At 44.7% G+C, this 23893-nt stretch overlaps 1 protein-coding gene across 6 annotated transcripts in view; it reads left to right on the top strand.

Moving 5' to 3' along the window:
- The window catches only part of LOC121273298 (rho guanine nucleotide exchange factor 25-like), a 525914-nt gene that overhangs the window by 486089 nt on the left and 15932 nt on the right, over positions 1-23893 (top strand). For all 6 annotated transcript variants that reach the window (XM_041180385.1, XM_041180386.1, XM_041180384.1 and 3 more), the window contains 5 exons: positions 4143-4232; positions 4823-4915; positions 10852-10902; positions 13320-13397; positions 14489-14680. In XM_041180385.1, the coding sequence (XP_041036319.1) occupies positions 4143-4232; positions 4823-4915; positions 10852-10902; positions 13320-13397; positions 14489-14680 (504 nt within the window). The remainder of the gene's footprint in view (positions 1-4142; positions 4233-4822; positions 4916-10851; positions 10903-13319; positions 13398-14488; positions 14681-23893) is intronic.

Raw genomic sequence — 23893 nt, 5'->3', positions numbered from 1 at the left:
GAAGTCCTTCGTTGGCGCTAAAGTGCTCTGGGATGTCCTGAATTTGCGAAAGGTGCTATAAAAATGCAAGTCTGATCTACATTGATTATTACAGCTTTTATGTATATATTATACACTGACGTATACAAATAATTTTATTATAGTCATTCATGCCAAATTGCTTTGGCACCTAGCTCATAAATATGTACTGTGTTACAAAATGAATACACTTGGTTGTGTACTGACCATTTTTTCCTGGCTATCAATGAATTAACAATCTTGCAGTCATTCTGATAAGATCATGTGAAACCATCATACATCAGAACAGCGAGCATTGGCAGCTGCCCAAGTGTCCATGCATGGGTCAACAAGGAAGAATTGACTGAAACTAGCCCCATGACCCATTAATAGAAGAGATAATGGATGTAATATTGAACAATGAGTTATTTCAAGGCTGTAGCATGGAATGATAAGAAGTAGTCAACATGAATTTAAAGGCGATAGAAATTGCTTGGCAAAGCTGTTAGAGCTCTTTGAGAGTATACAGAGTTAATCAGCATGATGCACTCAGTATATTTTGCATTCCCAGACTTCAGCAAAGTCTTTGATGGAATATCAGTTTACAATGTAAAAAGGCACTTAATTGGAGGGAAGCTTTTGAAGTGAATAACTTTTTTTTTATTCATTCACAGGATGTGGGCATCACTAGCTAGGGCCAGCATTTATTGCCCATCCCTAATTCAGATGGTATTTTTAAGAGTCAGCCACATTTGCTTTGGGTCTGGAGCCACATGTAAGCCAGAGTAGATTTCCTTCCCTCAAGGGCATTAGTGAACCAGATGGGTTTTTACAACAATCAGCAATGGTTTATGGGTCATCAGTAGACTTATAATTCTGGATTTTTATTGAATTCAAATTTCACCATCTGCTATGGTGGGATTTGAACCCATCATGCTGGGTCTCTGGAATACTAGTTTAGTGACAATAACAACTATGCCACTGCCTCCTTCACTTGGTGAATAGTCAAAGGTTGCAAAACAGGGTTGTTAAGGTAGGAGCATCTCCATGGATTAAGGTGAGAAGTGAGATCCTGCAGGGATCCATTCTGGACCAGTTTTGTTCCATTGTATACATGTCTTACATACAAACATTAACATTATCACAGACAAGGGGGCACATAGTCAAATTTGGATGAGAAAAATCTGAAGTGCAGTTCTTCATAAACAGGCTGATAAATATGTGGAATAACTCTATCAGGGCAGCAGTGTTATAAACTTTAAGAGGTAGTGGAGTTTTTTGGCAGGCATTGGAGGATATCAGATGTCAGAAGGAATCTTTGGAACCAGTTGGATGGATGGAGATGGCCATTCCTGATATTGTACTGTCCTATACTCCTAAGGAATTCAAACTTATTTGCGTGGGGAGTGGGTGGGGTTAATTTAAGGACCTCAGTACATCTCACAGTGCATCGTGGATAACACTGGCTCTTAGAGCCCTATCAACTCAGTGGAATTTGGCCACAGCTATTTATCCCTCCCCGGGGGAAATTAACATTACTATTGACAGCAGGGAAAGGTGAGGGGTTACCATCTAACTGATAAGGCAAGCATTGGTTGACTGGATGGACTTTCATCTCGTTTCTTTTCATTTGGTTTTCTCAATCTCAATTTGGAGTCTCGATGAAATTTAAAACTGAAATCGCTATATGTAAATGCCATAATTAACAATTATGTATGCTGGCGAGCAGTTCAGTCAAGCCGAAATGGGGCAGAGTGTAGGGGTGAGAATGGAGGTGGGCAGGTGTGTAACTTCACCCGGATGGCCAGTGTGCTGGTTTGCAGTACCATCTTGCTGCCAGAGGCAGAATCGGGGGCTGGAGGGCTATCTGCCTGCAAGATAGCCGATTAAGGTAAGTTAAAGGCCAATTAACAGAGACCGACATGGAATTTTCCAGCCCCCCCCCCCCCCCCGCCCCCCCCCCCCCCCCCCCCCCCCCCCGCAACCACGATGGATGTCCAGCAGTTCTGGCCATGTTTTCATTCAATAGCTTTTAAAGTTGCTAAGATGGCTCCTCAAGATGGAGGTGCTCTTTCTCTCCCTTATCTGCAATGGCAGGCTGCAGCTCCTTCCATGCTGGAGGGCTTCCTATTGGCCCTCCAGCTTCAAGAGCCCACGCGCCATCCTTAATTGGGAAGCAAAGTGCCCTCTGGCCACTAATTGGCCAATTCAGGGAAAACTGGATGTCAGGGCCCTGACCCCAAACTCAAAATCCTGCCCATGATGTACCTAAACAAAAATATGGGAAGAATAGAAATCAGAATAATTTCACCCAAAGGAAACGACTGGGTCTGCGAGTAGAGTACTTGGCTCTCAGGCTTTCTATAGGCCATCTCCCTCATGCACCCTTAAGCCAATTATTGTTGCTTGGGAGTGGTTGCCACATGTACACCAGAGGAAAGTTATGTGAGATCTTCTCCCATTGAGCATCCCATCTAGCTCAAGGCACTGCCCAGTATAGCAAACGCTGAAGGCATGATGGCCTCAATGCCAGAGGTCACTTGAGGGCCATACTCCCTTTCCGGCTTGTCAAAGTCAAATCCCTCTGCACCAACCCTGCGTCGCCATGGGGATAAGTGAATTGGGCACAACTTCCCATACAGAAACCTTCTTTCAGAAGGCGGCCTCAAGAGGTGCAAATAGGTAAGCTACTCCTCATGGACCTTCAATGTGCTCAACTACAAGTATTTATTGGCCATCAGCACTGCCCCTTCCTCATTCACAAGATCTCCCTTAGTGGGTGATGGAATGTGATGCAGCTGATGATATGCTGCTCTTCTGGGACTCATGATTCCACACTGAGCCTAGACTCTGCTATAAGAAGAAAACTGATTGCGATGTGACTTGCTTGTCATGCTGTAGCGCTATAATTACAGACCCCGCGGAGGGACTGCAAGTGTGTCTGTGCTCAGGGAATGATGAGTCTTTGGCAGCCAAGGAAACTGCATGTTGCTGTAGCGACACTAACCAGCAGCTGGGGCTGGGACCTCCAGCTTCAGCGCTCCCACTCGTGGCCTTACAGCCAATAATAAGGACCATCACTTTGGGAGACATCCATTAGCTGGTCGCTTTGACTCAGAATCATTGGGGGCCAAGGTTTCCTCCAATTAATGTGACTGTATGCATTGAATACAATAACTACAACACATATGTGGGTAGATGTAGTTCAGATACAGATCAAGCATGATCTCATTGAAAGGCACGGAACAGGCTTGAGGGGCTGAATGGCCTCATTCTGCTCCTATATTCCTATATAGCGTATACATCAAACATACTTTGATTTTGCAGTTACCCTGTGTGTGTATGAGGGGACGAATGCTTCATCCACCTGTATACAATTCCTTTTTACACTGTTTTAATGGAACCTGTTTAAAATAAATCGATTGACATATCTCTGAAAATAGCTTACAGAGGAATGGTATTAAGCATTGCAGCTGGTAATCTTTGTCTTGCAGTACGTGGACTGTATAACACAAGTGATGTGTGATTGGTGCTGCACTTGCACTGTTTGACGTCAATGATACATAAATTCTTGTTGGACTAAGGATAGTTATCCTCACTGATTGTCTTTCCTATTCATCCATAACCCTGCCATTCCTTCACCTCCTTGTCTTTGCTTTTTTCCTCAAGTCAAAGTGTCCTTTATACCCCTTGTCCTGGTGTGATAATTCATTCAGACTGCATTCGTCATACCTGCTGGGTCCAACATACTGTTTCTGAGGATGAGTTGGAGAAATGGTCCACCAGCTCGCGTTGCTGTCTCTGTTGGTCCATTTTAATTGGTAGAGGGATGCAGTGGGGCACTCTCCAGTATTATTCATGCGGCAACTGCAGTTTGCAATGCCACTGCGCCTTGATATAGGCTTTGCTAAGCGGCTCGCACAACGTGTTACAGCAGCATTGCAGTCGGCTCCTTGGCCATGAGCACATTGTCACGAATGCAAGCTTAATGAGCAGAGAAGGAGCAAAATTGGGCTCCGTGCATTACAGGGTCAAAAACAGGAATGAACATGTTTGGTGTGTGTTAGGAGAAAGTGTGGGACCTGTGTGGTGTGTTCTTGTCTGTAGTTAATACTTAAGTAGAATGAACATGTATTATTTTCCAGGAAAGACGGTTACACATGTACGTGGTTTATTGCCAGAATAAACCTAAATCAGAGCATATCGTCTCCGAGTACATCGACACCTACTTTGAAGTGAGTGCCCTTTCATTTTGGTTTCACTTTCCAAACACAGCACTTGGACTAAGTTCTACAGTAACATGCCTCAATCCTAGAAAATCCCTTCATAAATAGGGAGGCTAGATGGCTAAGTGGTTTGCTTGTTGCCTTTTCATCTCTGGAGGGGTGGCTCTGAGTCCATCTCAGGCTCCTCTCTCTCTCTGCCAATTGTAAGGATCTCATGCAAATTGGTTCCTAGTGGGTGTAAGTCTACAGCATCTAATATGGCAGTAAATTGGTTCAAAACTAATCATCTCACACAGTCTGCCTTGCAGACTGGTGTGGGAAATGGAAAAAAACATACATTGCTCTTAGTTTAAACTTAAAGCCGAGTAGAGGGAGCTTTACCCTGGAGTTGATCTTAATACTGGATGACCAGGTGTCACTCCCAGTACTAACAGGCTTCACCTATCTGAGTGCAAAATTCATGTGAAAAACAGGGTATACAATTTCGTAGGACTCAGTGAATATGGTGACCATGTGAGAGTAATTTTGGGGAAGGCAATATTCAGGGAGACCTAAGGCTGATCGGCCTGCCGTAGTAACATTTTGTCCTTGTTTTTCAGGAGCTGAAGCAACAACTAGGCCACAGGCTTCAGCTGAATGACTTACTTATCAAACCCGTTCAGAGAATCATGAAGTACCAGCTTCTTCTGAAGGTGGGGACCAGTCTGTTCATGCCTGGGCCTACTGACAAATAAAAAACGCTTTGCGAGGGGATGTTTATTGTGGTTTGCATTAAGGTCCAAGTGCCATTCCTTAGCTATCTATTTTGTCCAAATACCTTTGAATGCTATCAACCTACCCCAACTAGCCAACCAGAGTCTCCATCAACCCCAACAGCGAAGATGAGGTGCTAGGGATAAACCAGTGGTAGGAATGCAATTGGATTGGTGTGTGGTTTGCAGCACTCTGAAGTTATTCCGTTATCATTTACCTCACATCTTCCGCTTTGCTCCCAGACCTCTGCCAATGCCCTGTTTGCCAGCTACTGGAGGCTGCAAAAAGGCCACCCCTGCAAGACAACCCCATCACAATTTTCCATATCTCCTCAAGCAGGGAGACATTGCTTGGTTCTGCCCAGATCGCTAAATCTGGGTCAGCCTGTGGGCTGCTTCTGATTCTTGTGGGTTTGAGCTCGCACTCTGCAATGCGCAATTTTACTCTTTGGAACTCGGGAGTTTGAATGCGCTAAAACGGACGCATAACCGAACAGGCACTGGTACTGTGAAGGCAGTAATGCTGCTAGGCCGGATGTGGAGCTGTTAAACAAAGCACCTTAACCAGCTGAAAACCGCAACACTTACCCAATGCTGCCGTGTAGCGCGGGCGGCTCTTGCTGCTTTCATTGTGGAAGCTGTTACACTTGTGATGTGGAGGAAATGTCATTCAGTTTTGCCTTTGAGGTGGGGATGTCATCTAACATCATGAATCCATATTCAAAAATGTTCCTTTTTTACAACTGTAATAAAACGAAGTGTTACTGTATTTGAATGGAACATGTGGCGTAAAAGGAAGTGTCATTTTTTTTGTGTCTTTTTAAAATCTTATGGAAGCATTTTAGAATTTACAGCACAGAAACAGGCCATTCAGCCCAACTGGTCTATGCTGGTGTTTATGCTCCATGCAAGCCCCCCTCCTCACCACCAACCCCTACTTCATCTCAGCCTATCAGCATTATCCTTCTGTTTTTTTTCCTGCCACCAGCGTAGGTACATAAAAGCCATTCAACCCCTCGAACCTGTTCCACCATTCAGTGAGATCGTGGCTGATCTATGGCCTAACTCCAGACACTCACCTTTCACCATAATCCCTTGATAGCTTTGGTGATCAAAAATCTATCAATCTAAGTTGTAAAATTTACAATTGGTCTAGCATCAATTGCCATTTGTGAAAGAGAATTCAAAACTTCTACCACCCTTTGAACATAAGAACATAAACATAGGAGTGGGAGTAGGCCTTACTCAAGCCTGCTTCGCCATTCAATACAATAGTGGTTGATCCGATCATGACCTCAGCTCCACTATCCCGCCTGTTCCCCTTGATCCTTGACTCTCCTTTAGATCAAGAATGGGTCTATCAGCCTTGATTAAATGACTCAGCCTCCACTGCTCCCTGGGGAAGAGAATTCCAAAGATTCACAATTCTCTGAGAGAAGAAATTCCTCATCATTTCTGTCTTAAATGGGCAACCCCTAATTTTGAAACTGTGCGCCCTGGTATTAAGTTGCCCCATGAGGGAAATCATCCTCTCACCATCCACCCTGTCAAGTTCCCTCAGAATCATATATGCTTCAATTAGATCACATCTCATTCTTCTAAACTCCAACCTTTCCTCATAAGACAACCCTTTCATCCCAGGAATCAACCTAGTGAACCTTCAATAAACTGCAATGCAAGTATATCCCTCCTTAAATAAAGAGGCCAAAACTATATGCAGTACTCTGGGCGTGGTCTCACCAATGCGGTGCACAGTTGTAGCAAGACATTTATACTCCACCCCCCTTGCAATAAAGGCCAACATTCCATTTGCCTTCTTAATCACTTGCTGTACCTGCATACCAACTTTTTGTGATTCATGTACAAGGACACCCAGATCCTTCTGTACTGCAGCACTCTGCAATCTCGCTCCATTTAAATAGTATTTTGCTTTTTTATTCTCCCTACCAAAGTGGACATGTTCACATTTTCCCACATTATACTCCATCTGCTAATTTTTTGCCCAATCGCTTAACCTATCTATATCCCTTTACAGACTCTTTGTATCCTCCTCACAACTTGCTTTCCTATCTATCTTTGTATCATCAGCAAATTTGGATACAATACAGTCAGCTCCTTCATCCAGGTCATTAACATAGACTGTTAATAGTTGAGGGCCCAGCACTGATCCTTGTAGCACTCCCCTAGTTACAGTTTACCAACCTGAAAATGACCCACTTATCCCGACTCTGTTTCCTATTAGTGAGCCAACCCACTATCCATGCTGACATATTACCCCCAGCACCATGAACTCTTATCTTGTGTGGTAACCTTTCATGTGGCACCTTATTGAATGCATTTTGGAAATCCAAGTACACTATGGCTAGGATTTTCATGACACCAGCAGGCATTGTCGTGGGCGGGATGGGTTGACTTTTAACGGTTCTCCAAATTTTCCTGTCTCGCCCACGACGATGCACGCCAGTGTCAGGGCCGGAAAATTCCACCCTACGTCTACTGGTTTTGCCTTTATCCATCCTAGTCATCACATCCTCAAAGAACCCAAATAAATTAGTCAAACACAATTTCCCTTTCGTAAAATCATGTTGACTCTACCTGATTGTATTATGATTTTCTAAATGTCCTGCTACTACTTCCTTACTAATGGATCCCAGCAATTTCCCAATGACGGATGTTAGGCTAACTGACCTATAGTTTCCTGCTTTCTGTCTCCCTCCTATCTTGAATAGGGGCATAATGGATTATCCAATCCATTGGGACCTTCCCAGAATCTAGGGAATTTTGGAAGATTACAACCAATGCATCCCCTATCTCTGCAACCACTTTTTTTAAGACCATTTGGCCAACAGGTCCAGGGGACTTGCCAACTGTTAAATGTGTTCAGTATTTTTTCTCTAATGATAATAGTTTAAGTTCCTCCCTCGCTTTTTGCCCTCTGATTTCCCATTATTATTGGAATGCTTTTAGTGACTTCTACTGTGAAGACAGATGCAAAATATTTGTTCAAAGTTTCCGCCATTTCCTGGTTTGCCCATTGTTAATTCCCCAGTTTCATCCTCTAAGCGACAAATCTTTACTTTAGCTACTCTATTACTTTTTATATAATTGCGGAAGCTTTTACGGCCTGTTTATATTTCTTGCTAGTTTACTCTCATAATCTATTTTTGCCCTAATTTTTTTAATCATGCTTTGCTGGTTTCTAAAATGTTCCCAATCTTCTAGCCTACCACTGGTCTTTGCAACACTGTATGCCTTTTCCTTCAATTTCATGCCGTCCTTAACGTCCTTAGTTAGCCATACATGGTTCATCCTTCCCATAGGGGAGAATTTTCTCCCTGTCAGGATGGGGTTGGACGGGAGTGGGTGCATAGCCGATCACCGCCCGCAATCGGCTGCGCGCCGCCATTTTACATGGGCGGGCAATTAAGACACAGAGCTACCTCAGGGAGATTAGTTTGATATTTGAAAATTTTAATAACGAAAAGAAAAAATTTTAAGACATGTCCCCTCGTGACAGTGTCACATGAGCTGGGACATATCAATGAATTTAATTTAAAAATTTTATTTAACTTTAAAAACCTTCATGAAAGCTCATCCCACCCGTGGATGAGGTTCCATGATAAATGCGAAGGCCGCCTGGGCTCTTCACCTGCCCCCCGACAACCTTAAGGTTGGACGGGCAACTCAGTTAATTAGCTTAATTGGTGTTTAAATGGCCTAAATAGGCCTTTGACATTTTGGCGGGTGTACAGCCGACTCTGGTGTGCACCCACCGAACTCAGGCTCTGTTTGAAGAGCAGTGACATCGGGAAACACACCCGACGTCACTGTGGATCATTTTACACGTCAGCAAGCGGGCCCCGCCCCCACTCGCCGACCCGAAAATTCTGGCCATAGAGTCTTTCTTTCCCAATAGAATGTATCTTTGTTGAGTGTTATGAAATATCTCATTAAATATCTGCCACTGCTTCTCTACTGTCTAAACTTATAACCTATTTTCCCATTCCACTTTAGCTAACTCTGTCTTCATACTGTTGTAATTATCTTTATTTAAATTTGAGACACTAATTTCAGACCCAGGTTTCTCACCTCAAACTAAATATGAAATTCCATCATGTTATGATCACTCTTTCCTAGAGGATATTTCACTATGAGACCATAAACTAATCCATTTTCATTACACATTACCAGATCTAAAGTAGCCTGTTCCCAGGTTTGTTCCACAACATATTGTTTTAAGAAACTATCCTGAATATACTCTATAAGATCATCCTTAAAGCTACCTTTGCCAATTTGATTTGTCCAATCTATATTAAGTTTAAAGTTGCCCACAATTGTTGCAGTACCTTGCTTACAAGCCCCCATTATTGTGCGAAGAAATTATCCCTAAATTCGATCCTGAAAGGCCTTTGATTCTGTCGCCTCGTCCTTGACTCCCCAGCCAGTGGAAATAGTTTCTCTCTATCTATCCTATCTGGTCCCCTTAATATCTTGAGAATTTTGATCAAATCACCTCTTAAACTTCTCAATTCCAGAGAATACAACCCTACTTTGTGCGATCTCCTCTGTAATTTAACCCTTAGAGTGCACGACCTGACACCATTTTTTTACGAACTCGAGGGAGAATAAAATTGCGGCTTGCCACCTGACACCAAGTTGCTGAGCGTTATTTTCTGTAACCGACCTTTACCCAGTTACTGTGGAGTCGCTGTGAGTTTTCCACAAGACAACATTCATAGATTTCCAGAACAATGTAGTACTCCTAGGGTAAGAAGGTGAGATTTTAACCCCTTCAGAACTCATCTACACACAGAGTTAAGGTCGGGCCTATAGATTCCTACAGCACAGAAAGAGGCCATTCAAACCATTTTGCTTATGCTGGCTCTTTGTCCAACTAATTCCACTCCCCTGCTCTTTCCCCATAGCGCTGTAGGTTTTTCATGTATCCATCCAAATTTTTTTATTCGTTCATAGCATGTGCCTGTCATTGGCTAGGCCAGCATTTATTGCCCATCCCTAATTGCCCTTGAAAAGGTGATAGTTGGCTGCCTTCTTGAACCGCTGCAGTCCATGTGGTGTAAGTACACCCACAGTGCTGTTAGGGAGGGAGTTCCAGGATTTTGACCCAGTGACAGTGAAGGAACGGTGATATATTTCCAAGTCAGGATGGTGTGTGGCTTGGAGGGGAACTTGCAGGTGGTGGTGTTCCCATGTGTCTGCTGCCCTTGCCCTTCTAGTCAGTAGTTACTATTGAATCGGCCCCCCTGCTAATTCAGGCAGTTCATTCCTGATCTGCCATCTTATGTGCAGATAAAGCAGCATCACAGAAACGTAACAGGTGGGCTTGGCATGAATGCCCTTGGCACTCCCTGGTACTTGCTGCATGTGGTACACTTCCCACTCTCTTGTCTTGGTTGCCCCAATGTCCCAAGTGCTTTTTGTATGATTCAGTTCACCCTCTACGTCTCCCAGACCCTGCCGTTATTCTAACTCCAGCTTAATTTCAGTCAGTGCTATCTGTATTTGTAGGTTAAGCAGGGGCTGGGCAATTTAGTGCAGGATCCCTTTAACTAGCCTTTCAACAAGCGTAACTACATGGAATCTCTGTTATTGTTCAAGGCACTAGGGGAACAATTTTGGATGATGCACGTAATCACAGGCAAATGGTTGGCCCCTACTCACACCAGAATTTCTTGTGTCTTAAACCGTGGGTTAAAATGAGGAACTTCAAACTGTGCTGTCTCATTGCAGGAATGCTCTGTGTGTTAGATGGAAGTGGCTTGGTGCCTGAAAGCAATCATTCTATTGTTTGATAATATTTATAGTGCTGACACAGATCTTCCCTTAAGTTATCTGTTTTGTTTCTTTCTTTCCAGGATTTTCTGAAGTATTCTAAGAAGGCTGAGCTGGACACCACTCAGTTAGAGGTACAGCAATTACTAGACCATCAAACTTAAAGGGGACACTTACCTGATGTTCTACCATTCTCCAACCTTCAATCCTGAACTATACGTAAACCTCAGTTCAATAAAAACTCTGCTGCTTCTATTATAAGTCGCACCAAGTCCTGTTCACACATTACCCCTATGCTCACTGTGCTGCATTGGCAACGCCTTGATTTAAAAATTCTCACCCTTATTTTCAAATCCCATGGCCTTGCCCCTCAATATCTCTGTAACCTTCCCCAGCCCTACAACCCTGCGAGATCTCTGCGTTCCTCTAATTCTGGCCTCTTGAGGATCCCCGATATCCATCGCTCCACCATTGGCGGCCATGCCTTCAGCTGCCTGGGTCCCAAGCTCTGGAATTCCCTCCCTAAACCTCTCCTCTTCTAGCTATCTTTCCTCCACTCCTTAAAACCTACCTCTTTGATTAAGCTTTTGGTTACCAGTCCTAATATCTCTTTTTGTGGTTCAGTATCGAATTTGGTGAGACTTCTTGGGACATTGACTTTGTTAAAGGCACTATATATGTGTGTGTATATGTATATATATGTATATGTATATATGTATGTATATATATATATGTGTGTGTGTGTGTGTATGTGTGTATATGTATATATATATATATGTATACGCAAGTTGTTGTTGTGGTTGTGACTTTGACAAGTTGCCCCCAGACTGTTTTCACTGGTTTTCTGAGAGGTTCATCTAGAGACAGCAGAACCCCCACATAACTTCTGGGCCACTGTAATTTATCAGCTAATGACTATCATTTCTTCTACATACGAGTGGCAGCACTCCCAAGAACAACTTGGACTTGTAAAGTACCTTTCACACGATGAATCATCCTGAGGTACTTTACAGGGAGCTGGTGGACACCAAGCTGAAATGAGAACATAGATTCAGGAAAATGACCACAGACACTTACCAAAGGAGGTAGGTTTTGAGGCTTTTGAGAGTGGGGAGAGAGGAAACCAGCTGAAGGGGTTCCAAGACTGGCCATGTTGTATAAAATATGGAATGGACTGGTAGGAATTGATGGAAGCAAGTATCTGGTGCCCTCTGGCAATGACAAAACCCGGCAGCCATTCACATAAACTACCAAGACCATTTCTCCCCAAGACAGTGTATCAACAATCTTTCTTCCCAAGGACATTCCCACAACGGAACAAGCTGCCAAAGGAAATAGTCACAGCCCCATCACTGGAAACCTCCAAGACCCATCTTTAGATTCTTTTCATTTAGAAGTTTCCATTATCAGGACAACCATCTCAGCAGCTCACGCCTGGTTTAGCTCACACTACCCACATAAATGTTGGTGGAATACGGATATTAGTCTGTGATACCAACACAACTAAAGCAGAAATGGAAGATCCAGAGTACGTTATCTAACTGGATCTCAAATGAATCTAACAATTTCACCTCCCTTACCTGCATTCATCTTGCTAAAATCATCTGCAGATGCTGATATTAAAATACCAAAAAAATTATTTTAATTTTTTTTTACCTACACATTGAAGGAGGGAGCTTCAAACAACACATGCCTGCTCATGTTGTCCTTCCCCTTATGTACAATTACAGCACTCCTATAGTCACATCCTGTCTACTGTGGAGCACCTCCCACTCAAACAAATTGCACAGTTCAACTACTTGAACTTTCCCATTGAGGTGAAAAGGTAAAGAGGTCATTCCCATTTTATGTGGCACCTTTTGCGACCTCAGGATGTACTTCATAACTAACGAAGTACCATTGAAATGTAGAGAAAGTTAGCAGACAGTAAGATCCCACAAAGGGTCATGAGATAATGACTAGATAATCTGTTTTTTTTAAGCTACTGTTTGATAGATAATTGTTGGCCCCTGCTCCTCTTCTTCAAAAAAGTGCTGTATGATCCTCTGCATCCACCTGAGAGGGAGATGGCTTAGTTTAATGACAGCACTTATGACAATGCAGGCATACCCTCAGTGCGTCAGCCTAGATTATGGGCACAAGTCTTTAGAGTGGGACTTGAACCCACAAGGTTCTGACAGCTGACTGCGTCCACTGAGCCACAGCTGACAGATGGAAGCATCCTAGATTCGCACTGAAGGCTCACAGACCCAACTGCGATTTTTGTGACGCCAGTTGCATCTTAATTCAGTGCCACTTGTGTACAATACATTGTGAGACAGGGCTGCTAACCACAAGAAATAGGAAATAGAAGAGCACAAGAAATAGGAGGAGAAGCAGGCCTTATGTATCGTCCCTCAAGGCTGCATTGCTGCACATTACAAAACAACTGAAAACACCACCATATAACACACAGACATGTTGCCACAAAAATGATATGGCAGAAATGTCAGCATAGAGAAGATAATCCTCTTTGTGTATATTTAGACCCTGTGATGTTTTCACTTTGCAGAAAGCTGTTGAGGTGATGTGCTTTGTGCCTCGACGCTGTAATGATATGATGAACGTGGGACGTTTACAGGGCTTTGAGGTAAGCCTTGCCTTCACTTCCTTTCCTCTTTAGGAGGAGACTGTAGGGCTTGTCTGTAAATACATTGTGAGCATAGGCTTGTTACCAAGCCTTGGAAAGACTCATCCTGCACTGTCTGGTCAGTCACTCTCAGGCTGGGGTTTTACAGGGCGGGGTGAGGGGCTCGCCAACTGAAAAGTCGGTCGGAAACTGACCAATGAAGAAAGAGCTCCTCCCCGCAGCAATCGCACGCTGCGGGCGGCCATAGCAAGGAAAGTGCGGGGAGCCCCGCCCTCGGGAGCTGCCGGCCAATCTGATTGGACAGCAGCTCTCGCAGCCCCGGCAGCGCCAGGGCTCAGTAGTGGGCGCTGCTGGGACTGCGGGCACCTTGGGGAAGGGTGAGGGTTTTGCAGTACCGGTGGGGAAGAAGGAAGGGGCAAAGGGCAGCCCCCTCAAAGATAGTACCCCCTCTCTTTCCCACCCTTTTAAAGCCTTTTTGAAAGAACGGGCAGCCCATGCCCACCTGCCTGGCCATGCCAGCCATGTTATGGTGTGGGCAGCGTAATATTGGGGTCAATCGGCTCGAAACCAAGCTCAATCGACCCTTAATTATTTATTTACATATGGTGGGCGGGCTGCCAATCTCAGTGCCCGCCCACACCATGTATTATGGGGGACAGCTCAAGGGTGGGTGAGAAGGTGGTGGTCTAGTCACCCATCTTATTTTGTGTGCCCCCTCCCCAGCCAAAAACACATTGGCGGGGCACATAAAATCCAGCCCTTAGATTTATGGAAGAAATGAACCTATGTTGAAAGATAACATGACTGGAGTGTCACAGGTGAATAGAATGTGCTTTGGTGTCCACGGGTTTCAACTCTTGGTGAGCATTTCTCCACAAGGAAAAGGGAGGTAGAATCAGTGCTCCTCACAGAAGCTAGTTACCCAAAGTGGCTTTGGGAAGAGGTCAAAGTCAAAATGATCTTGACAAAGTTGGGTTCAGGCTTGTTGTGTTTTTCATTTCTCCTCCCCCTCCTCCGCTCATCCCCCTCAATGTTGAATCGCCACAATTTTTAGCGAAACCTGACAGACACTCTGTTCCTTCCTGCTCCAGGGCAAAATAACAGCTCAGGGAAAACTCCTTCAACAGGACACCTTTCACGTGATCGAACAAGACGCTAGCTTTCTGTCCCGCAGCAAAGAGCGGCGAGTTTTTCTCTTCGAACAGATCGTGATCTTCAGTGAGCCACTGGATAAGAAGAAGGGATTTTCACTGCCAGGTTATCTCTTCAAGAACAATATTAAGGTAAGGCCTGTGTGGATAAGCTTTCCTTTTGTTACCTGCGCTGTGACCATTTTCTTTCACTGCCTGCACTCAGCAGAATGGGGTTTTTCACAAATTCATGAACGGTCATAACAGTGAAGGGCTCGTGAGTACAAGAGCCTAGTCTGCATTTCCTCACCTTTCAGGCTGGCACATCATCTTGGTTCTGTGGTAGTACTCTGACTTGTTCATGAATCAGGTGACGGTGAGTTTAGACAGTATTTACTTTTGCTGGTCTGTCAATTCCGTCCCTGTGGGTGGGCGGGACTGGAAAAATTAGGCCTTCGAGCCTCACTTGAGGACTTTTATCGTGTGATCCAGACTGACACTTCAGAGCAGTGCTGCGCTGTTTGAGGTGCCACCTTTTGGTTGAGACATTAAACTGAGGCCCTGTCTGCCTGATTAGGTGGGTGTAAAAAAAAAATCCCATGACACTACAGGAAAAGGATAGCAGCAGCAGGATCTCCCTCAGGTAATTTGGTCCACATTCATTCCTCAACCTCCACCATCAAAGCAGGTTAACGAATCACTTTCCCCCGTGTTATTTTGTGGGATCTTGCTGTGTGAAAATTGGCTGCTGACATAACACTTCCAAAGCAATTAACTGGATGTGAAGCGCTTCACAATTTCCCGAGGACTTGATAAAATGCTATTTAAATGCAAGATCTTTTATTCTGCTCCAGCTGGACACTCTGAGGATGGAAAAGAGTTGCCAACTCTCCAGGATTGCCCTGGAGTCTCAAGGGGTTAAAGATTAATCTCCTGGACTCAGCAAACCTCAGGAGGAAAAATATAGGGGCATTAAAAATATTGTGCTTTTCTTCTTTTTTAAAACGTTTGTTTATTAGTTAAGCCCTGGAATTTGCTCTCTAAGCTTCTCCACCTCTCTTTCCTCCTATCTCTTTGTCCATCTGTCCATCTCCTTATGTGGCTTCATGTCAAATTGTGCTGATAACACTCTTGTGAAGTGTCTTGGGACATTGCACTACTTTAACGGTGCCATATGAATGCATGTTGTTACAAAAATATTTAGACTGGATTGATAGCCTGAGGTGCTCAGAAGGAGGATATTCTGGAGTATTTCCCTTATTGGCCCTGTTTTTATCTCTCTGTTTTTCCCTCTCCTAGGAGATTACATGTGTTGTGGGGGTGTGTGGGAGGGGAGAAGTGTTTACTCTTGACGTTCACGCTATCATGGCAAGCTTGATTGGTCTGCTGGCCTTTTCCTGTCTGTCCATTTCATATCTTTGTACTGGAGATGGAAGAAGGCTGCTATTTGATTGGACAGGGTGGTCAGAGCCAGCAGCTCATGTGACAAATGGAATGCATCCGGCCAGAGCGGAGACCTGTGGCTAGGTTGTCTTTTTCGAGCCTTCTTACCATCAGATCAAAAGTTGGCCAATGTCATCTCTTCCCTCTCCCACAATCCTCCAGCATTGGACGCGCCACCTAATCACCTTGGCACCAAACTGAGCCAGATGAATTCAAGTCACAAACAACCCCAAGGCCCCGGCCACAAGAATCTCTCATTCTGAGGCAAAACAACCCGCTCTCCTTTCTAACTGTGTTCTCTTTGCAGAAAAGCACATGGATTTCTTAATGTCTCCTTATCCCTGTCAGTTGCCAAACAAGTGGGTTACACCCATTTAGTAAGAAGGGCGGCCCTCAAGAACACCAGAAATCCCTGCCAACCCCTGTGCACTCAGGCATTTGCTTTTGTCAAATAAATTATTAATAATAATAATAACTATAGATTCGAACCTTTTACTCAACCAAGTAAGAATAGCTTACATAATGAACCCAGCGAGCTAAACACGGGGAAGCTTGCACATTCCCAGCTTGTAAGGAACCCTGGAGGAGCTAAAGCAGGTTTAATAAAATTGATTGATGCTTTTAATCAGGAACTGTGCATACAAGTGTTAAGACTGCCTAGTAACCCGATCCGTTTTATGGGCGGTAACACCCAGGTTGAGAATAACAATAAGGAACAGTCAGACATTGAGAGCTTTTACTAAACTGATGTTGACCCTCCCCTAATGGCAGCTCCTCAGGAACAGTCTGCAGGTATGGCTCTACGTCTATGTTAATCACAGCGCAGCGACATAGTGTTAGGGCATCACAGGGACACACACATGGATAGACCCCATAGGATCTTTGCAGGGTCCCTACAGTGGCCCTGGGCTGGGCTTTTGCCGATACAGGCAGGACCAATAATTCTGATTTTAAAAGCCTCCCTCAAGGCTGGGCACTTCAGAATAAAAACACTGGACAATATGGCATCTGGTTCAAATCGGGCAGCGGGTGGGGTTAGGCTACCTAAAAACCAGATTGTCCGGTATAAAAATCAGACAATTGACCACCCTACGAGTAAGACGATGCCAGCATCTCACAATTTAGTATCGGTTGGGCTGGCAGTCTCAAACCCTTTTCTCACACACTAACAAGCCAGGAGCTAAATAGTTCTGTGGAGCTGGAGAGAGCTGACAGTTACTGCACTCTCAATGCTGAAAGTGCTCCCTCCTATCTTATGAACTCTTTGAAAATGATTAACAAAATATCCTCGGAATAAAGAAATTTGCCTAACAAATTTGATTGAATTTTTTGAGGAGGTGACAAGGTGTGTAGATGAGGGTGGTGCAGTTGATGTAGTTTATATGGATTTCAGCAAAGCCTTTGCCAATGTCCCACATGGGAGGCTTATAAAGAAGGCAAATGCACATGGGATACAGGGTAATTTGATAAGGTGGATTCAAAATTGGCTTAGTTGTAGGAGACAGAGGGTGATGACAGAAGAATGCTTTAGTGACTGGAAGCCAGTGTCCAGTGGCGTACCACAGGGATCTGTGCTGGGTCCCCTATTATTCGTCATTTATATAAACGACATAGATGACTATGTGAGGGGTAGGATTAATGAGTTTGCGGATGACACAAAGATTGGCTGGGTGGTTAACAGTGAGGTTGAGTGTATTGGACTACAGGAAGATATAGACGGGATGGTCAAATGGGCAGATAAGTGGCAAATGGAATTTAACCCTGAAAAGTGTGAAGGATTACTCCTTTGGAAGGAGTAATTTGACAAGGAAGTATTCAATGAACAGCATGACACTAGGAAGTTCTGAGGAACAAAGGGACCTTGGCGTGTGTGTCCATGGATCTCTGAAGGCAGAGGGGCATGTTAGTGGGGTGGTGAAAAAGGCATATGGGACACTTGCCTTTATCAATCGAGGCATAGATTACAAAAGTAGGGAGGTCATGTTGGAGTTGTATAGAACCTTGGTGAGGACACATCTGGAGTACTGTGTGCTGTTCTGGTCGCCACATTATAGGAAGGATGTGATTGCACTGGAGGGGGTGCAGAGGAGATTCACCAGGATGTTGCCTGGGATGAAACATTTAAGTTATGAAGAGAGGTTGGATAGACTTGGGTTGTTTCCGTTGGAGCAGAGAAGACTGAGGGGCGACCTGATCGAGATGTACAAGATTATGAGGGGCATGGACAGAGTGGATAGGGAGCAGCTGTTCCCCTTAGTTGAAGGGTCAGTCACAAGGGGACATAAGTTCAAGGTGAGGGGCAGGAGGTTTAGGGGGGATGTGAGGAAACTCTTTTTTACCCAGAGGGTGGTGAGGGTCTGGAATGTGCTGCCTGGGAGGGTGGTGGAGGCGGGTTGCCTCACATCCTTTAAAAAGTACCTGGATGAGCACTTGGCACATCATAACATTCAAGGCTATGGGCCAAGTGCTGGTAAATGGGATTAGGTAGGTAGGTCAGGTGTTTCTCATGTGTCAGTGCAGACTCGATGGGCCAAAGGGCCTCTTCTGCACTGTGTGATTCTGTGAGTAAGTATATTTTATCTGTCGCCTCTGTTTTCACTTTCCCAAAAGCCTCTGATTTAACTGGGAATGTCCAAAAATGACCGATTCAGAGTGGCTGTCGGGTGTCACTCTACAGGTACTCCCTGGGCTTGGCAAGTAGTAGGAGAGCAGAGAGTAACGTTGCTCTTGCACACCACCTAGTGCCTAGCCTCAGAGTGGCATGAGCCAGAAGAGTAACAAGTCACCGAGCTACCTTCCTGACTGTTTAATGCAATAGGAATTGAAAAAATTAATTTGTATTCATGATGCTGTCAAAATACATAATAAAATGGATAATAAATACTTAACAGTTCCCATTTAACTATGCACCACTGATTGTTGAATCTTCCGTTGCTAGGTTACAGAATGTGTGAAAGAAGTTAATTTTAATTAGCAGTTGTGTAGCCAAGAAAAATCAGTTGAAAGCACTTATTCAAATTATTTTGCTTTGAAACATGGTACTTATGCTAATGTTTTTTAAGCATTTATTTCCCTTCTATTTATTATTTATCCAACCCCAGTATCTCCCTCACCATCTTTCTTATCTTTCTCTATATCAATGATTTTATGGTTATTATGCTCGTTCCTCATACACCAGATACATCACCTGATACACTTCCTCCACCCTGAATCTTCATGGTTGTAAGTCAAGATGCGTCACACCATCTCCTAACTCCAAACCTGTAGTACTGCTCATTGCCCTCAGTTTTTCTCTCCTCCTACAATATACAGAAGGTCCCATCTGACCTTCCCCTCTCTAATTTCAAACAATCATCCCTCAGCAAAGGCCTCAGCTTCATCCCCCTCCACCTCAACAAATTTTGAGGTTGGCGTGGCACTGAGTTCTTCATGCGTGACCTTTGCTTCTGTGCCCACTTCTTTGGCCAGGAGTCCTACCCCTGCATAGCGAACCCTTTTGCTCATCTCCGGTATTCTCCCTCCACCTAGACCCCTGCCTCAGGCCTCTTACCCTCTCTTGATCTGTTCCTTGACATCAGCCAATGTGACATTGGACATCTCAATTTCTCTGCTCCCCTCACCCACTCTAATCTGTCTCCCTCTGAACATGCAACAATCCATTCTCTTAGCTCCAACCCTAACATTGTCATCAAATCTGCTGACATGTGTAGTACTGTTGTTGTCTGGCAAACCGACCTCTACTTTGCAGAGGCCACATGTCAACTTTCCGATACTTCCTCCTACCTCCCCCTGGGCAATGACCCCACCACCGAACAACAGGCCATTGTTTCCAGGACTGTCACTGACCTCTTCTCCTCTGGAGATCTTCCTTTCACGACCTCCAACCTCATAGTTTCCCCGACCCTGTACAGGCCGCTTCTACATCCTTCCCAAAATCTGCAAACAGGACTCTGTCCTCGGCCTCCTGCACTGTTCCAGTGAAGCTCAAAGCAAGCTCAAGGTACAGCAGCTCACCCTTTGGTTAGGCATTTTACAGCCTTCTGGACTCAACATTGAGTTCGACAACTGCAGGATCGTAACCACTTTTTCAGACAGCAGCTGTTAGTAATGATCCTGCTTTTCCCATTTACACCTCCTCTCGGCACATATATTGTTCCTTTTCTTGTCCCGTTACCAATCCCTTTTGCCTCACACCATTATCCCTTTTTCATTTAATCTCTCCTACCTTCCACCCTATCCTAAACTTTCTTTCTGATGAAGTCATCAACCTGAGACGTTAACTCAGTTTCTCTCCAGATGTTACCAGGCCAGCTGAGGGTTTCTAGCATTTCTTGTTTTTATTTTAAAACCCAACTCCTAACTAATACTGTCTACATTAACTTCATCTTTTTGCCGAGCCCAGGTGCTATGTCCTGTACTATGGAACTCACTTGGTGGTTTCTCAATGCTAAAATGTTTTTAAAGAACCCTCCACACTGGGACTGTAAATCATGATGTCCCGATTCAAATGTTAGTGACAACTGGATCTGAAGTCTAGTTCCATTGACGTGAAAGCCTTATTTCGGTGATCTTTAGGGTGAATGCAATCACCTGCAAGCAAGCTCAAAGTGAACCTGATTCAAGCTGGTGAAAATTACACATGGCAATCCTGAATCTACCATTATTCTAAACTACAACCTGATTACTTCACAAAATGCCCAAGCTCCCAAGCTGGTGCTTCCTGTTAAGGGCTGGTCAGATATCAATACACTTCAAACCCAATTATAATGCGAGTATACCAACGCAGAGGAGGCCAATTTCCACCTGGCTAATCTAACTGTAACGGCTGATTTTGCAACGTTGGAACCATAGGATCATAAACTGGTTACAGCACAGAAGGAGGCCATTCAGTCTTTCATGTCCGTGCTGGCTCTCTGTAGGGGCAACTCAGCTAGTCCCACTCCCCTGCCCTGTCCCCGTAGCTCTCCAAATTTTTTTAATCTTCAGGTGCTATCCGGTTCTCTTATGAAAGCCTCGATTAAATCTGCCTCCACCACACTCTCAGACAGTGCATTCCAGATCCTAACCACTCGATTGACCGTGTCTCCACCACACTCTCAGACAGTGCATTCCAGATCCTAATGCCTCGATTGACCCTGTCTCCCCCACACTCTCAGACAGTGCATTCCAGATCCTAATGCCTCGATTGACCCTGTCTCTCCCACACTCTCAGACAGTGCATTCCAGACCCTAACCACTCGATTGACCCTGTCTCCCCCACACTCTGACAGTGCATTCCAGACCCTAACCACTCGACTGACCCTGTCTCCACCACACTCTCAGACAGTGCATTCCAGACCCTAACCACGCGATTGACCCTGTCTCCACCACACTCTCAGGCAGTGTATTCCAGACCCTAACCACGCGATTGACCCTGTCTCCACCACACTCTCAGACAGAGCATTCCAGATCCTAACCACTCGATTGACCCTGTCTCCACCACACTCTCAGACAGTGCATTCCAGATCCTAACCACTCGATTGACCCTGTCTCCCCCACACTCTCAGGCAGTGCATTCCAGATCCTAACGCCTCGATTGACCCTGTCTCCAGCACACTCTCAGACAGTGCATTCCAGATCCTAACCACTCGATTGACCCTGTCTCCACCACACTCTCAGGCAGTGCATTCCAGATCCTAACCACTCGCCGCGTAAAAGAGTTTTTCCTCATGTCGTGTCTGCTTCTTTTGCCAATCACCTTAAATCGATGTCTTCTGGATCTCAACCCTTCTGCCAATGGGAACAGTTTCTCTCTACTTACTCTGCCTCAAGCCGTCATGACTTTGAACACCTCTATTAAACCTCCTTTTAACCTTTTTTTCTACGGAGGACAACCCCAGCTTCTCCAGTCTGTCCACGTACCTGAAGTCCTTCATCCTTAGAACCATTCTCATGAATCTTTTCTGCACCCTCTCTGAAGTCTTCACATCCTTCCTGAAGTGCGTTGCCCAGAATTGGACACAATACTCCAGTTGAGGCTGAAACAGTGTATTATATAAGTTCACCATAACCTCCTTGCTTTTGTAATTGATGCCTCTATTAATAAAGCCCAGGATCCCACACGCCTTATTAACCACTCTCTCAACATGCCCTGCCATCTTCGATGATTTATGCACCAGGTCCCTGTGCTCCTGCACCCCCTTTAAAACTGTCATCATCATCATTGTGTGTGCTCTGCCTGAAGACAGGTCCCTGGCTCCTAGCCTTTCCACACGGAGGATTTTTCCCTTGCTGGGTGGGGGTGGTCAGGAAGCTGTCTGTCGCCTGCGATCGGGGCCAGACCGTGATTTCACGCTGGTGGGCCAATCAAGGCACGCTCAGCGTGAAACACGAGCAGCCTGTGGGGGTGGGGGGCGGGGAGGAGGGTGGGCGCGTACTTGGTGCATGTGCGCTGGTGCGAGCTCGAAAATCTCCCAGAGGCACACAGCTGCATGTGGGAGATGAACGTTTTTCAAAATAAAAAAAGTTAAAGATTTTAAAAGTGTTATAAAACATGTATCCCCATGTGACTCTGTCATGTCATTCATTAAATTTTAAAATTTTGACGTTATTTTTATTTGCTGTTGGAAACCTCAGCCCGCCCGTGGATGTTTCCTAAAAAATCCAAAGGCCGCTTGGCCTTTTCACCCGCCCACCTACCTGTTAGGTTGGACGGGCAGCGAAACATTTCTCTCAGTTAACTTTCCAATGGCCTTAACAGGCCTTTTGAGTTGTCGGCGGGCGCACTGCTAACTTGGGCACGCGCCCGCCGACTGAGATAACGCGCGAGTGCGCGATGATGTCAGGACGCTCCCCCGACATCATCGCGCGTCATTTTACGCTCGGTCAGGTGGGGCGTGTGCCCACACACCCGCCGAGCTACAAGTTCTCCCCCATGTCTCTCTATCCTATGCCAGTCTTTTCATTTGCCAAAAACCTCCAAGTTTCAAGCCACCCACCATTGATATTCTCTTCCTTCCTCTTTCATCTTTTCCTTGGAACCTTCCCTCCATAAGTCTTTCTTCCTAGTCCGTTTCCTCTTAAGATGTGCCCTGCCCAGACTTTCTGTTCCTGCTTACACTCAGCAAATGTCTTTGTTCGTTCACTCTCCACAGCACTGTATCATTTGTTACCTCTACTCACTTAGAACTGTAAGCTTCATTTTATTTTGCCTCTGTGTTCTTCCAACTAAAATATATCACTTCTCACTTCTCTGCATTAAATTTTGTCTGTCACTGCTACTGCAAACTGGGAAATGTACTCACAACAGGCTGTGTCAAAGGTAGATCATACGTTATCTTGTAATGGAGGGTAGGAGACACCCCAATTATGAGATTAGCTTTGGAAATCCTATCAAGATTCAGAGTGACCCGTGATGATTGGGGTCTTTGTAATTGAGTAGATTAATCTAAAATATGTAGGTTTGGCCACGAGTGATATATATATACAACCATATTGGTGTTTATCCTCCAAATGAGAATTACACTTAATCCCATATTTGTTGTTCACATATCCCTTTATCCCCTTTTTCCATAACCAGCTATCTTACCCATTGTTAAGGTGATGGTGACATAGTAATATTGTCACCGGACTGGTATTCCAGATTCCCAGGGTAATTCCCTGGGGACCCGGGTTTGATGGTGAAATTTGAATTTAAAAAAAACCTGAAATTAAAAGTCTGATAATGAGCATGAAACCATTGTCATAAAAACCCATCTGGTTCACTAATGTCCTTCACTCCCTGTCCTTACCTGGTCTGGCCTCTACTTGTGACTCCAGACCCACAGCAACGTGGTTGACTCTTAAAATGTCCTCTGAACAAGGGCAATTAGGGATGGGCAATAAATGCTGGTGATAAACAAATATAAAAAAATATTGACATGGTCTAAAACATAAGAACACAAG

Source organism: Carcharodon carcharias, chromosome X (assembly GCF_017639515.1).
Source record: "Carcharodon carcharias isolate sCarCar2 chromosome X, sCarCar2.pri, whole genome shotgun sequence".
Classification (NCBI taxonomy): domain Eukaryota; kingdom Metazoa; phylum Chordata; class Chondrichthyes; order Lamniformes; family Lamnidae; genus Carcharodon; species Carcharodon carcharias.
This window is presented reverse-complemented; position numbering and strand designations above follow the sequence as displayed.